Consider the following 15,336-nt stretch of genomic DNA (forward strand, 5'->3'; position numbering starts at 1 on the left):
CGCAGTTCTTAGATTGTAATTAAGCATGAACAGACCTGAAGTGCCTCCAAATCACATCAGACCAACTCTAACTTTCTATGCCATTAACTTGTATTTACCATGCACGTCCAGCAGTTCACACCATTCATTACATTTCATTGGTGAGCTCACAGTAAAGATGAGAAGGGCTGTATGGCTTAATACAACGCCTTTCAGTTCTACATTTAATTCTAGTGTTCCTAGTACTAATTTTATAAGTATTGCGTGATTAAAATAGCAGAAGAAAAATAACTGATTATTAAAGAATGACAAAGTTAACACACAAAAGCACCGAGCTATCATACTGGATTTGTCAGGAGTGGCTCATGCTTAGCAAACCTCACTTGATTTTTTTAATAAACAGGTGACCAAAGCACTAGTCAAGTGTCAGTGAACATTAGTTACATGGATTTCCAACTGGCATTTGAGAAAGTCTGATCTAGAGCTGAAACTCATGGAATTGAAAACAATTTATTATCCAGGCTAAGAAATTGGCTGGATGGCAGGGCACAGAGAGTGGGAATAATGGACGGGTAACTAAATTGGCAGGAAATGATTAATGATGTTCTGCAAGGATCTTGGTTGGAGCCATTGCTATTTGCTGTATTCAGAAATATCTCAAGTGTTTGGATCAAAAGCCACATGTCCAGTTTTGTGAATGATGCATAGGTAAATGGCACTCTCAGTTGTGTTGATAAAAGCATTATTTTACAAAGAGAGATTAATAGATTGAGCAAACCTGGCAAATAGATTCCAGTGTAGCAAACACTGGACTGAGAAAGGATTGAAGCTCGTGCATACTAAATGGTGGAGAGCTAGAAGCAGTGGAGGTCCAAAGTAACTTAGGGGTTAATGTATTCAGATCAGACAAGAATAAAAAGTAATCAAGAATACTGTGGAGCGTTGGCTTCTATGATGAGGGGACTAGAATACAAGGGGTAGAAGTTATGCTATGGCAATGCAAAGTGCTGGTTGGACCAGAGCTGGAGTATTGGTATTGGTTTATTATTGTCACATGTACCGACATACAGTGAAAAACTTGTCTTGTGAGCAGTTCTGGGCATCCTCCTTTGGAAGGATATATTGCCTCAAAGGGAGTACAGTGTTGATATCCAGAAAACAAATCTGGACTCCAAAAGTTAAATTGCAAGCCAAGGTTTCAGATACTAGGACTGTTGTTTCCTGAATTCAGAGGTGATTTGATTGAAATTTCTAGATACTTAGGGGAACCAATAGTGTAGAGATGGGGAAACTGTTTTCACTGGTCGAGGAAATTAGGACAAAGGGTCAGAATCTAAAGGTTAGAGCTGGGCCTCCCAACAGTCAAGTTTGGAAACACAGCTGACTGAAATTTGTATCTTTTTTCTGCAAATGGCAAGTGATACTTGGTCAATTGTTAAATTCAAGTCTGAAATTGATAGAATTTTAAAAACCAGTTACATTAAGGAATATGAGTCAAAGGGTGATACATGGAGATAGGTTAGAAATCAACCATGATCCTGTGTTATGGAGTCATACAGCACAGAAACAGGCCCTCTGGTCCATGCCAATTAAGATTCCTACCTAAGCTAGTCCCATTTGCCCATGTTTGGCCCATAACCCTCTATACCTTTCTTATCCATATACCTGTTCAAGTGCCTTTTAAATGTTAATTCTTCAGCTACTTCCTCTGGCAGCTCATTCCATATATGGACCACCCTCTGGGTGAAAAGGTTGCCCCTCAAGTTCCTATTAAATCTCTCCCCTCTCAGCCTAAATCTATCTCCTCTAGTTCTTGATTCCCCAAATTTAGGAAAAAGGCTGTGTGCACATTCACCCTATCCATGCCTCTCATGATTTTATACACCTCTATCATAGCACCCCTCATTCTCCTACTCTTCAATGAATAAGGTTCCAAGACGTGAAGGAATTATCAAACACATCTGAAACGTGTGTTCAAAGATGTGAAGGAATTATTCCCAGAAGTTAAAATGTAAAAGCAAGTTTGAATTTTTTAAAAGATTAAGACCATGTTTGTTTAGATAGCAAGTTAAAATACCAAAGAGCTGGAGCTCACTTTTAAACACTCTGCATGCTTCATTTTTTTGTGAGTTTCTCGAGTAAGTGAATGGATAAAATGCTTGCAATGGAAGGGAGATTGATGTAAAATCGTAGGCCATGTTTTAAAATGCTATGTAATTTAGTTTATGTTTACAATAATAATCTCTCCTCAGCATTCCGAATGATCCCCTATCCCTTGGAAAAAGGTCATCTTTTCTATCCATATCCAATCTGCACAGAAACTGCTGACAGAGAATTGCTACCATGTAAGTTAATGAAGTAATCCATGTTTCTGCTTACCTCGAAATTTCTTTGAGATAGTGGTGGTTGTTAGTTCGATGTTTCTGTTTCAAATTTATATAAATAAGTCACCTCCAAATTCCAAATAAAATAACACTGATTTTCCAAATAAACTTTGTCTTTTGGGTTGTCCCCATCCCCTAACATTACTACCGGTGTACTTACAAATGTATCTCTTCCGTCTTCAACATGTAAAGTTTTACCTTTTTTTTCCTTTCCTTGTTTTATTGCTAAAATGTATTACTCCACATTTATCACTTTGTCCACACAAAATGCCCATCTACAGTCTATGCAGTCCTTCACAACACGTGTCCAAGTATTCTGTGCCCACGGTTATTAATAACTTAGCTGTATATGTTCTATACCAATGATCCATTACCCTTGTTCCCACCAAACTACATGGGCTCCCCATCTAGTAACCAGTCAATTGAAATGGGGGAAAAAGCAGCAAAGTAGGACAGGTTGGATGCTTCTTTTGAAGAGATGATACAGGTTTGATAGCCTAAACTAATCTCTCCTGTGCTTTGCAACTTCTTGAAGCATTGAACTCAAATTCAAATCCTGATCTGTAAATTCATCATGTTCTTACTCTAATCTGTTTTGTAATCTTCTTCAGCTCTGGGTTTCTCCCATTATCCCACTGCTGAATATTCCAACACTCTGTCTTTATCTTTTAATGTATTCTGACTCCCTTCATTTCGTTATTGATGATGCAATTTGGCTATCTGCACCTCACTCTTTGGAATTTGTTCCTTAAACTGCCCTGCTCCCTCTCCTTCAAAAAACCATGTCAAAGCCATCACCCAGTGACCAAATTTACATCACTCTTTGATCTCTTTCATCTCAGAGTTCCGTTCCTTTCTCATAAATACAATTAAAGTTCCTTTGGAAACTCTTCAATTAAAGGTGCCACATGATACAACCTGTTACCATAACCACCAGCAGCCTCATTGTTGTTTCTCCTTATCCCTAAGCTTTCCATAAAGCAATTTCACATCCTTGTGATATTGTTCATTGCATTAACATACGATAAGCCAATTTGGAAGCATACTTTAGATAATTGCTTTGTTAAAAAGATGGAAATTAAAAAGACCTAATATAAGAATATTCTTGCATGCACTAAAGTAGTACCTTATTGCTTTGCTGCTGTTTCATCCCTTTAGCATGCCTTAGTAATTATTCATTTTTCTATCCCTTTTTAATTGTGTTTAATTCATAGTTTGAATCTAGCAGTATCTGTGTAATGTCTTTGAACGTAAAACAATTAACTTAAAACAGCAATCATTTTTCATATCACTTACAAAAGTATTTATTAAAGTTATGTTTAAATATCTGCATTCATTCCTGTCATTTTCCTGTATTATGTCGCAACTTATTCTTGGTTTCTATTTCTTACTCTGTTGATTCACTGCTTCTGAGCACCTGTTTCCATTTTTATTTGTTTTTTTTGTGCATCTCTCTACTTTATTTCTCTCCATCTATTTCTCTCTCTCTACCTATCTGATACTGTCTGTTCATATCCAGCGTTTCATGAAGTTTCAGTGTACCCCAAGAAGGAGCTGCCATTCTTCATCCTGTTCACAGCAGGCCTGTGCTCCTTCACTGCCATGTTGGCCCTCCTCACACATCAGTTTCCAGAGCTCATGGGAGTCTTTGCAAAAGCTGTAAGTAACTGTGTAGTTTCTTACACTTTACCAGTTCTACCACATTAAATTATGCTTTTTTCAAATGCTGTCTGCAGTATGAATATAATCATTCTTGGTACTGTGATATTGACTGTACTCCAAGCTCTTGAGAAATTTTCTTTGTAGATGACTGTCAGAGATCCACACTTGGCCCAATAAACAGGAAAGCAAGTCATTGCCTCTTTTTGAGATTGTGTAAACAAACGAAGAATAGTTTTCAGCTTTTGACGGTCGGTCACAGCATCATACTGATGTTGTTTCCTTGCACGTTATGCAATGGAGGTGTGTGTCAAAGGCTGGTTGCCCGCTAAAAGGGGAATTTTAAAAAATCAAAACTGTTGCACTTAAGGTATTGCAAAAAGTTTCTGGAGTTTTTTTTTAAAAAATGTACCTATCATATGAACCAGAGAGCCTTGAGCTGACAAATTTAATCTACATAGTCTTCAACCTCATGTAACAGCTGTGCTCTGATGTCAAAGTTTTGACAAAATTTGAACCCAGGTCACAACATGAAAGCCTTTGTCCTTAACATATTAAACCACCTGAGCCCTGGGTGCATAGTTTTTGACTTTTGTGTCCGGAGTGGTGTGTGTCCATTGTGTTACTCAATAAGTCTAATGATAGAAGTTCCCTTGACTGCAAAGTGATGATGTTTGTGTGTGGGTGCCTAAAGGACCCTTGTGACAACTGTAGACATATCAAAATCACAATTCTTTGATCTTTCACTAACCTTTACCTTAGCTGATAGCACATGCTCCAATAAGGCTAAACTGTGTCAAACACAAATACCTCTTTTAAGGTAGACACTTAAGAACTGATTTGGCAGCAGTGTGACTGAAGTAGCAGTTTACAATGACAAGTATTGAAAGATAGCTGACTCTCTGCCACTGCTGTTAAGAAGGTGTCGTGCATTTGTGCATTATTCAAAGCAATAAAGTGATAATCTGCTTAAAAATTGGAATACCTGTAACAAATTAACATGAACCATTAACATTTTTCTTCAAATTTAATTAAATTAAATACTATCAAGTTGTCTTGATAGTATGCAGTTGTAAGTGCAAGGCCTTTGTAGTTCAGTGGCATAAGGAAATAGAAACAGCAAACAATTCAGAATTACCTTGTGTCATTAAGGTCCTTTTTGATGTTACCCTTATGTTTCTGACTGTCCTTGCTAAGCTGGAGAACATTTGTGTAGTCACCCTCATGTGCAGAGGTGGTTTGCTGAAATGCCACAAAACCATAAGGTTTTTACCAGCCCAGGACTACATAATTGCTACTTTCTCATTTTTGTTTTTATTCCTTTTCACATGAGGGCATCCTTATAAAATTCCACACAGTTATAATGAGCATTTTGAAAGATCAAGGGAAGTCAGATCAAAGGAATTCACCTTTGTGACATGGCTGTACTAAGTTCATGGTATGAGCTGTGACTCTTGAGCAGAATATTGCTTAGAATCTCAATAAGAGTAGATTAAGTAGACTGTACGTGCCACATGTCCATCTGTCTCTAAAATCATGGATTATATACTGTAATATCTGACACATTCACATATATACATAGTGGTGTCCAGTGTCCTGAGCATGAAGGCTTTTGCATGGCGTTTAACTCTCCAGGTTAGGGACATAAAATAGGTACAGCAAGATGCCAAGTTCCACAACCAAGCAATAATGGGTCGTGTGATGGTGTTAAATTTTATTTGGAGCACACATATAAAAAGCCTGGTATGTGTTATTGTGTTAAAGATATTATTCAACGCAAGTAGGTCATTATTGATTTACAACCGAGTGCAAGAAGAAAACATACAATTGATTAGAAATGAGTTATTACAATGGAAATCAATGCTACTTCTTAATGACTTTTCACCTTTCTCACTACTTCACCATACTGCTTATCTCAAAATAAAGTTCTGACATCTGTGGTTGATTAGTTATTAGATTTTGCCTTCCTTGCACACCTCTAATTAAAAATAGCATTTGCATTTAAAAAATTACAGAAAGCTTTCCCATCAGGAAATATTTGTATAGGACTTTTGTACATGATAGGCTGCTCCTTTTTGTTTAATGCTGCTGGATATAGTTGTTTGGCAGCATTCAGATGGGACAGGATGCTTTATTTATTGGCAGTGAGAGAAGTCTTTTAATTTAAACATGCTGCATGAGTGACTCCAGGCATTTTGCTATTTAAGCAGTAAGTTTGATTGATAACTTTTTCATCGTTGAAGAAATCTCTGGTTTGTGAGAGAGCAGGGCCATAACTTTTTGTAGACCTCTTGACAGACAATGGTGCATTTGGGAGCTGCTGCCTATAGGTTTTCTATTTACTTGTCTGTGCTCAGTTCATTAGTCAGTTTGCAACACTAATATGGAGCCTGGTCAGAAGAGCAACGATTACAATTGCCTACGTAATAAATAAATGATAGCATTTCAAATGTTGATATTTAGTACAGGAGATGAAAGTAAATTGTTGCAGTTTGAGAAGCATGGTAGCAGTTTGTAATTGCCTCTGCTGCATACTGTTCATTTACCAGTGAATTTGACCATTGATCTGTGGTTGAGTTTAATTTCCCACCTATCAAAACGGACAATGAGCTTTCTCACCCTCTTGTCCCCCGTGTTTGGCTCACTCTAGTTCTAGGATTGCTAGCCATTCAACTCCCCTGGCGTCTGTGGAAATTAGGAAATAATCTTCTGGTCACTGCTGTGAGCAAGCCATTAGCAGATTGAAGGGATTTCAGAAAAAAATACTTCTGTTAAACTTTTTATTTATTCATTTTAATAGAATTTTCATTAAGAATAAAGTTCATTTGACAGCATGGACTGATTTGAAGTGGTAGATCATGTGATGAAATGTCCAGGAAGTTTGTAATCCTGTCTGGATGATGGAGGGGTGGACAGATCAGGAGGAGGTGGTTTTTCCATACCCTTGCTGCCCTTTATTCTTGCATAAGGTAGGGGTCATAGGATTGGGGGATATGTCAAAGCACATTGTTTCTGTGCATTTTGCAGATGACCTACAGAATAATCACAGTGCGTTAATGGTGGAGGGAGTGGACGGTGTGCAAATCAAGCAGGTTATTTTGTCCAGAAGGCATTGAATTTCCGGGTTGTTGGTGCTGCGTTCATCCAGACCAGAAAGCACTCCTTCACACTCATGACCTTTGTCACATACAGTATATGGTTGGAAAACATTGGCGAGACAAAAAACAAGTCACTCATTGTAGTACACATGCAGTTTTGTTGTGGTTTCACCAGTTTGGAGCTTCACTGTTATGAATGTCTCGTGCTGCTTCTGGTCAGCTCCTGTACACACTCTTCATTGAACCAGGGTTGATGGTTATGGTGGAGAGGGTGTGCCAGGCAACGAAGTTACAGATTGTGGTAGAGCTGAGTTCTAGAGTGTCAATCCAGGTAAGGTTTCACAAGCACATGTTGTTCTCTTGTACTTTATTAGGTAGCTGTTATTCTTGCATGAGCTTTGCCAGTGAGTGCAAGGAGCTGTTTCTTTGGGTGAGGGGGAAGGGGAATGGTGCAGAAGATGTGAAGCAAGGGATCTTCCTGCCACCTGACACTGACACAACTCTCCATCAGATTGGGATTCTCTGCTTGTCCACACCACTCAGTATCATCCCGTTTATCACATATTCCTTTACCTTGTGCATCACACCTCTTCAGATTGAATTCCATTTGACACTTTCCCATCCAAATGCCTGTCCACCTGCCTTCCTGCCATCTAAAGCTTTCCTCCTTCCATGGCCCACAGGCATTTTTTGTATTGAATCCAAAATTTATCATACCCTTTACATTTAAGTCTAAATCATTAACATATACTACAAACAGCAAGATACCAAGTACTGACCCCTGTGGAATCCTATTGGAAAGGGAATATACCTGTCAACCACTGCCCTTTGCTTCTTGCCATAGAGATAGTTCTGGATCCACTGAGCCACCCTCTCTGGATCCCATGCGCTTTTTTTAATCAGCCCACAATGTGGGACCTTGTCAAAAATCTTGCTAAAATCAAACACACTGTCATCATCAACCTTCCTTGTCATTGACAGCAAATAATTCAGTCATAAGTCAGATATAACGTTCCCTTAACCAATTGACCTGTGTCTTTTCAAACAAAGTCTATGGAGTCCTGCAGAATTGATTCCAATTGCCAACCACCAAAGTTAAATTAAATGCCCTTGTACTTACTCAGTTTATCTCTTGCACCCCTATTAAACAACTATACATTGTTAGCTGTCCTCCAGCTCCATTCTTCTATCCAGGGAGGTTATGGGAGAACTGTATACTTTAAACAAAACTATCTCCAACAGCAGTTAGTCCACAACTTGAGTCCTGCATCCAGTAGTGGTCACCACATTACATGAAAAATGTGATAACAGTAGAGGGTGTGCAGAGGAGATTTATACACAGAGGTTGCCAGGACAGGGATATTGTAATTACGGGGAAGGGTTGCTAGGATTGGGTTGTGAACAGAGAAGGGTGGGGGAGATTTAATTAAAATGTATAAAACTATGATTGAATAGGAAGGATCTGTGTCTCTTAGTAGAGAGTAAAAAAAAATCAGGGGCCATGAATTATAACATGGTAAGTAAAAGGATAGAGGAGAGAAGATTTTTTTTCCCCAGAGTGGTAAGGATCTGAAATACTGCCTGAAAGGGTAGTATTGAGTCAGAAATTTACATCACAATTAAACTGTTTGAATGTTTACTTCAGGAGCTGGGTAGAGAGACAAAACTGCAGAGGTACAGACCAAATGCTGCAAATTGAGATTAGACCTGGGACTACCTTTCTACTGGCAAAGATGCTGTGGGCTGAATGACCTCCTGAGTCATGTATTTTATCTGTTGCAACATGGAAGAAGACCATTTGATCCATCAAGCATTTGCTGGTCCTCTCTGAACAATACAGTCAGTCCCATTCCTTAAGTCTTTCCCCTTGGCCTTGCAGTTTGTCTACCTATCCACGTTCCTGTTCAAAGTGATGATTGAATCTGCTTTCACCACCCTTTCAGGCAGTGAATTCCATATTGTGACATGCTTCCTGAAAATAATAATTTCTCTGTCATCCCCGTCCTTTTGTCAATCACCATAAATCAGTGTTCTCTGATTCTCAGATGGAGATGATTTCTCTTTATTGACTTTTTCCAAAACCTTAATGATTTTTGACCATCTCTCACCCTTCTTTGTTCTAAGGAGAACAATCCCAGTTTATTCCTGGAACCATTCCATTAAAACTTTTCTGCACCTTTTCCAGGGACTTCACATACTTCCATTAGTATGGTGACCAGAATCGGGCACAATGTGGTTGTGGCCAAGCCAGGGTTCAACAAAGCTCTCTCACCTTTTTGCCCTTTGATTTCATGTATAAGCATATAATTCTGTATGCCTTGTTAATTACTTTATTAACATTTGTTACCAGTTTCCAAGGTTTGTGCATATACATACCCAGGTCTCTGTGTTCCTGCATTCCTTTTTAGAATGGTGTTCCTTTGGAATGTACATTTAATCTTGTATTGGTTTTCCTTATTCTTCCCACCAAAAGAATTTGGCAATTCCCTGCATTACATTTTATCTCCCTGGTGTCTGTTCCTTCTGGCAGCCTCTCTATATCCATTTTGAAGTCTATTTTTATTCTCCTCACAGTTTACCACAGCTCCAAGTTTTGAGTCACCTGCAAATTTTGAAGTAGTGCTCTGTACACTCAAGTCTAAGTCATTGCTATATATACCACTACATTCCTTTTTCCAGCCTGAAAAACAATCATTTCCCCAACACGCAGTTTTCCTGACCTTAAGCCAATTTCACATCTTTGCTACACTGCCCCTTTTATTCCACTGGCTTCAATTTTGCTGCTTATTAAATGGCACTTCATCAAACATCTTTTGGAAATGCACAACCTCATTGGTATTGGCCTCATCAATCCTCTTCATGAGAAAACCTTGGAAAGGGCCCTGGAATGATGTTCTTCTTTACTCAGGCATACTCAGTTTAATTGTAACACCTGTCAGTCCTGCTAAAATCAGCTAGCCCAGTTCAGTCTGGGTTCTGAACCTGGTATCTTCCCAGTCTGTGTGGCTAACTTAATCACTGGACTCTACTGAGGAAATTTTGTGATTTTTTTTTAGTTGTTCTGAAATATCAATGATGAAGAATGCAACGTGTCAGAAACAAATGAGGAAGCCTTATGGTATGCTTGCCTTCATCAGCCGAGGCATTGAGTACAAGAGTTGGGATGCCATGTTACCGTTGTACAAAACATTGGTTAGGCATACTTGGAGTATTGTGTGCATTTCATCACCACATGATAGGAACAATTTTATTGAAGCTAAAGAGGGTGCAGAAAAGATTCACAAGGATGTTGTGTGGATTGGAGAGCTTGAGTTATCAGGAGAGATTGGATAGGCTGGGTCTGTATTCCCTGGAGCGAAGGAGGCTGAGAAAGGACATGATAGAGGTATATGAAATTACAAGAGGCATACACAGGAAGGATAGCCACTGTCTGTTTCCCATGGTAGGGTGTCTGAAACTAGAAGGTATAGGTTTACGGTGAGACGGAGGAGGCTTGAAGGGAATCTGAGGGGTAAATTTTTCATACAAAGAGTCGGTATCTGGAATGAGCTGCCAGAGGAGGAGGTGGAGGCAGGAACAGTAACAACATTTAAGAGGCATCATGACAGGTACTTGAAGGAGCAAGGCATGGTGGGATATGGAATTACTGCAGGCAAGTGGGGTTAGTATAGATGGGCATGATGGTCGGCATGGACCCAGTGGGCCAAGGGGCCTGTTTCTATGCTGTACAACTCTGACTGTAACACTGATTGAGAAGATCCTGGCCAAATTTTGCTCCTTGAAATTGAAAAGCAAAAAGTAGATGGTAGGAATCTGAAATAAGAACAGAAAACGCTCAGGGATATTCAGAAGGTCAGGCAACACCTGTGGAGAGAGAAACAGAATTAATACTTAAGGTCAGTGACCTCTGATGGGGTCGTTGACTTGAAATGTTAACTCATTCTCTCACCATGTATACTGCCTGACCTGCTAAGTCTCCCCAGCATTTTCTAATTTTGTTTTACCCCATGTAATTTGAAATCTTAAAAACTGAAATCTCTTTTTACAAAGTGTACCTGAAGCATTTGTTTATCAAGTCATGTAGTATATTCTTGTCAGAGAAAATATCAGTGATCATAATTGAAGTGTCTTAATTGTGGATCAGAATATCCATGATGAAAATAAATTGTTTCACATGTAACAAGAACAAATATATCAGGCATGGCAAATCATTGTTTTGGAAAAACTGCATTGGATCAATTCACTTGGGTACTGAGATATTTCTAAATTGTTTCTAAAATTTCACGTGTTAACTGCAAAATGCAACTTCAATATTCTTCTAAAGAAGAAAGGCTTGCCTTTCAAATGCAAGATAACACAAATTTCTTTGCAGCTAATGAGATATTTTTGAGTAAGAATCCTTCAGTGTTCTCAAAGTTAGAAAACAATCTTGAGAATCTTTTACATTTACTGATAAAATAGTTTGCAGTTTTCCCTAAAAGACAGTACAAGAAATTGCACTGACAGCTGGACTTAGTTAGTATCTGTATTTACAGTGAATGTGTTTAACAGTGTAAATGAGATGAGGAGTGTCCAAACTTGCATAAAACATCAAACTAGGTTCTACAGTTATCTGATTGCCAATCTTACATCCCTAAATTGCATCTGAAAGATGTGGGGCTTTCTAGCCTTCATACTGTGCATAGAAATCATTCAAATTTCAACCATTCGGGCATCTTATTCTGTACCTTGTTCCCACTTTTATGTCTCAATGGGTATTAAAATTTGCAAGAAGTAACTCACAAATCAGTTAGGTTTGTGCTCAGTATTCCTCTATTCAGCCCTTCACTTTGCCACTGAACAGTTTATTGGGAGAATCTGCCGGTAATTTAATTTTGCCTTGAACACCTGCAAATAAAAAATTATCCAGTGCAAAGCAGAGGCCTATTAAGTGTTGCACTTAATACACAGTTTCAGTCCTCAGCTACAAATGAAACTTTTCCATCAGAAGCAAGTGGAAGCACTTAGATCAGATGCCACATGAATATGAAGGGAATGGATGGATGTGGATGATACACAGGAGGAGGATCTTTAATATAAATTGGCATCAAGATCAGCACAACATCATGGGCTGAATGACCTGTCCAGTGCTGTACTGTTCTATGTAAATCATATGGAACTGATGTCAGCCTAAATTCTAATAGTAGAAGTTCATAGATGGTAGTCAGATGAAAGAAAAACTTCTATACACTGTTTTATACATTTTTGAGTTGTACGCCTTGGGAAAACATTCATTCGTGGGACATTAAGGAGAATATTGACTTGATTTTGGATAGCAACCTCAAGGAGGTAGCAATCACCATAACAACAGATCACTCTGGCCCATGGGTGTGTTTGTGTTTACTTTCCCCAGGGGTAGATCCTGCTGCAAAATCTAGAAGCACAGGCGATTTCAGATCCATTCAGGTAAACAGCAGACTAAGAAGTGTGTGGACTGGGGAGGAGATGCTTTAGTCCCTTTTGAGGTTTTTAAATATTTAACTGTGTAGCTCTAAATAGTTTACAAGTGTGACCACTTTTTTTCTTACTTTGTTTGCACTTCAAATTTTTCTATTGTTTCTTCCAGTGAGTTTTGTCTCAAACCATGATCTGGGGATGACTCTGGAACAGCCTGGAGTTCTGTTAGAGTTAGAAAATTAATATATTAAGTTCTCGCTTGATAATTGGATTTTAACAGTATTAGCATTGAAATCTAATGTTAACAACAGGGTAATTTATGCAGTGTTAGTGATTAAGTGCTTACAAACTAATCTGTTGATTAGGTTGTGGAATTAGGAAGCTAATGTTGTCCCTTGAAATAGCCTGAGTGAACAATTAGCAAAGTATTTCCTCAAATAATCACCAACTGATCTTGCATGTTATCTGTTATGTCTAAAATGAAGGAAAATCTATTAATAAAGCAAGTTATCACTTCCTTTTTATCCCAGATCTCTTCTCAACTGATGAATTCATTGAATTGCAACCAAAAGTTGGTTTAGTAGACCAGAGCATCAGCATGTCAAAAGAAAATTATTGCTTAAGGGAGAACTTGTTAAGGATACCACGAGACTCCTCTTCCATTAGCGCCAGCTCATCCAAAATGTGGTAGCAGTGAGAGTGTCGAGCAGTCAGTACAGCAGTAAGGGAAAGTCATCATTAAATGTTAGGACCTGGGTCCATTGCATTGCTTGCTGTAGAATGAAACGTAGATGCATCTATTGTGGAGCTGGAGTGAAGAGTACGTGGAGCTCTTTAATTTCTACGTATGCTGAAGTGATCTGTAATTGCCTGAATGAAATTAATTGCTGAAACATTCCCTTGAATCCACATCTCTCAAGTTTGCTTTCTGTTTTGAATGTTTGTTTTCTACACTTAACTCTCTCCTTAAACAGGATTTTCCATTATTTGTCCCTGCAGTTTCTCAGTACGCTGTTTGCTCCATTAAATTTTGTGATGGAAAAGGTTGAAAGTATCTTGCCTTCCAGCCTGTGGCATCAATTGACACGAATCTAAGAAGAAAGGACTTGTGATAGACTGATTACCATGACACCTGTGCCAAGCTCATATGTTGCAGAATGCAAGGCAGCATGAAAAAGTGGATGAAAATCTAAGTTAAAGACTCTATATGTTATGTTTTGTTCTAATGTGGACATGTTTTATGTTGTACCAAACAAAGTTGTTGTTGTTCTATTTTATTATTTTGCCATTAGCAAAATTCTACAAAAATAAAAAAACACAAAAATAAAGTTTAACTTTTGTGTAGTACAAGGGCACATTTCTTTGAACTTCTCTTGTGCAGAATCCATGTCTGCTCTTTCATATTCAATATATCGCCTCCTACCTTATGGGAATACAACCACTCCTGAGGTTTACCAATTGCAGTCTAATAATTTCACAGAACTAATCTTGTCTGTGTGTGAATGAGTGTGGGGGTGACTGAGTGAGTGGGGATAGATGGAAAGGGGTCGGTGAGTATACATTTTGAACTTACCAAATTTTCACTTCAAGTGCAAGATAAAAATCTCACAGTTGTGTAGCTATAAATGTGAAAACATGGTGAACGTTTCCACAGATATTTAAAAAAGGAAGGAGTTAAGAAAGTGTGTGTTGGTCCTTTCAAAAATGAGTTGGTGATTTAAAATTAGAAAGTAAGAAGATAGATGAATTAGATACATCATCAGTCTTCAATGTAGAGGATACACATAACATTCCAGAAATAGCTGTAAATCAGGAATTGCAAAGGAGGGAGGAACTTGGGAAAATTACATTCACCGGAACAATGGGACTTTACTGGAGACACAAGAAATTCTGCAGATGCTGGAATCTGGATCAATACACAAAAAAGTGCTGGAGGAACTCATCAGGACTGGATAGAAAGAGGGCAGAAGCCAGAATAAGAAGGTGGGGGAGGGGGAGGAGCACACGCAAGCAGGTGAGAGGGGGAAGGTAGGTGGGTGGGGGGGGAGATGTAATAAGCTGAGAGGTGATAGGTAGAAGAGGCAAAGGGCTGAAGAAGAAGGAATCTGGTAGGAGAGGACAGTAGACCATGGAATAAAGGATGGGGGAGGAGAGGAGATGGGCAGGTCATCAAGGCAGGGGAGGGAAGACAAAGGAGTGGGGGAGGGGGAGAAAAAGAAGGGGTGGGGTTACCGGAAATTAGAGAAATGGATGTTGAGGCAACCAAGTTGGAGACTTAGGACATGTCTATCTATAGCCACCTCCTCTGCCACATTGGGGCCAGACGCAGGTTGGAGGAACAACACCTCATATTTTGCCTTGGGAGGTTTTCTATCAGTATATTAAGGGCAAAAGAACAACCAGGGAAAAAGTGGGGCCCATTGGGACTACTGGGGAAATCTGTGCGTGGAGCCAGCAGGTGTAGGTGAGGTCCTAAATGAATACTTTTCATTGGTATTCACAAAGGAAACATGTTGTAGTTGGAGAATTTGGTGAAGGGGTAGGTGAAAGTCTAGTACAGATCTTCATAAATAAAAAGGAGGTACTCAATGCCATGGCAGGTTTAAAGGTGGACACATCCCCAGGACCAGATAGGATTTATCCCAGGCTGCAATGAGAGGCAAGGGAAGAGATTGCTGGTGTTGTGCCTGAGATTTTTAAATCTTTGCTGGACACAAGTGAGGTACCAGATGACTGGAGAATGGCAATTACAGTCCCCCTTTTCAAGAAAGGCAGCAGGG

General features: G+C 39.0%; 1 protein-coding gene across 12 annotated transcripts in view; it reads left to right on the forward strand.

Moving 5' to 3' along the window:
- LOC127578202 (suppressor of tumorigenicity 7 protein homolog) overlaps window positions 1-13,879 on the forward strand; it is a 147,633-nt gene extending 133,754 nt beyond the window's left edge. For 9 of the 12 annotated variants that reach the window (XM_052029919.1, XM_052029916.1, XM_052029920.1 and 6 more), the window contains 3 exons: window positions 2,232-2,324; window positions 3,883-4,022; window positions 13,556-13,879. In XM_052029919.1, coding sequence (XP_051885879.1) covers window positions 2,232-2,324; window positions 3,883-4,022; window positions 13,556-13,651 — 329 coding nt within the window. In that variant the 3' untranslated portion in view covers window positions 13,652-13,879. Of the gene's footprint in view, window positions 1-2,231; window positions 2,325-3,882; window positions 4,023-12,512; window positions 12,566-13,555 lie in introns of all 12 variants that reach the window. The other 3 variants (XM_052029922.1, XM_052029918.1, XM_052029927.1) reach the window with 3 other exon arrangements.
- Window positions 13,880-15,336: the final 1,457 nt, after the last annotated feature.

The sequence above is a fragment of the Pristis pectinata genome, chromosome 15 (genome assembly GCF_009764475.1).
Source record: "Pristis pectinata isolate sPriPec2 chromosome 15, sPriPec2.1.pri, whole genome shotgun sequence".
In the NCBI taxonomy this organism is placed as follows: Eukaryota; Metazoa; Chordata; class Chondrichthyes; order Rhinopristiformes; family Pristidae; genus Pristis; species Pristis pectinata.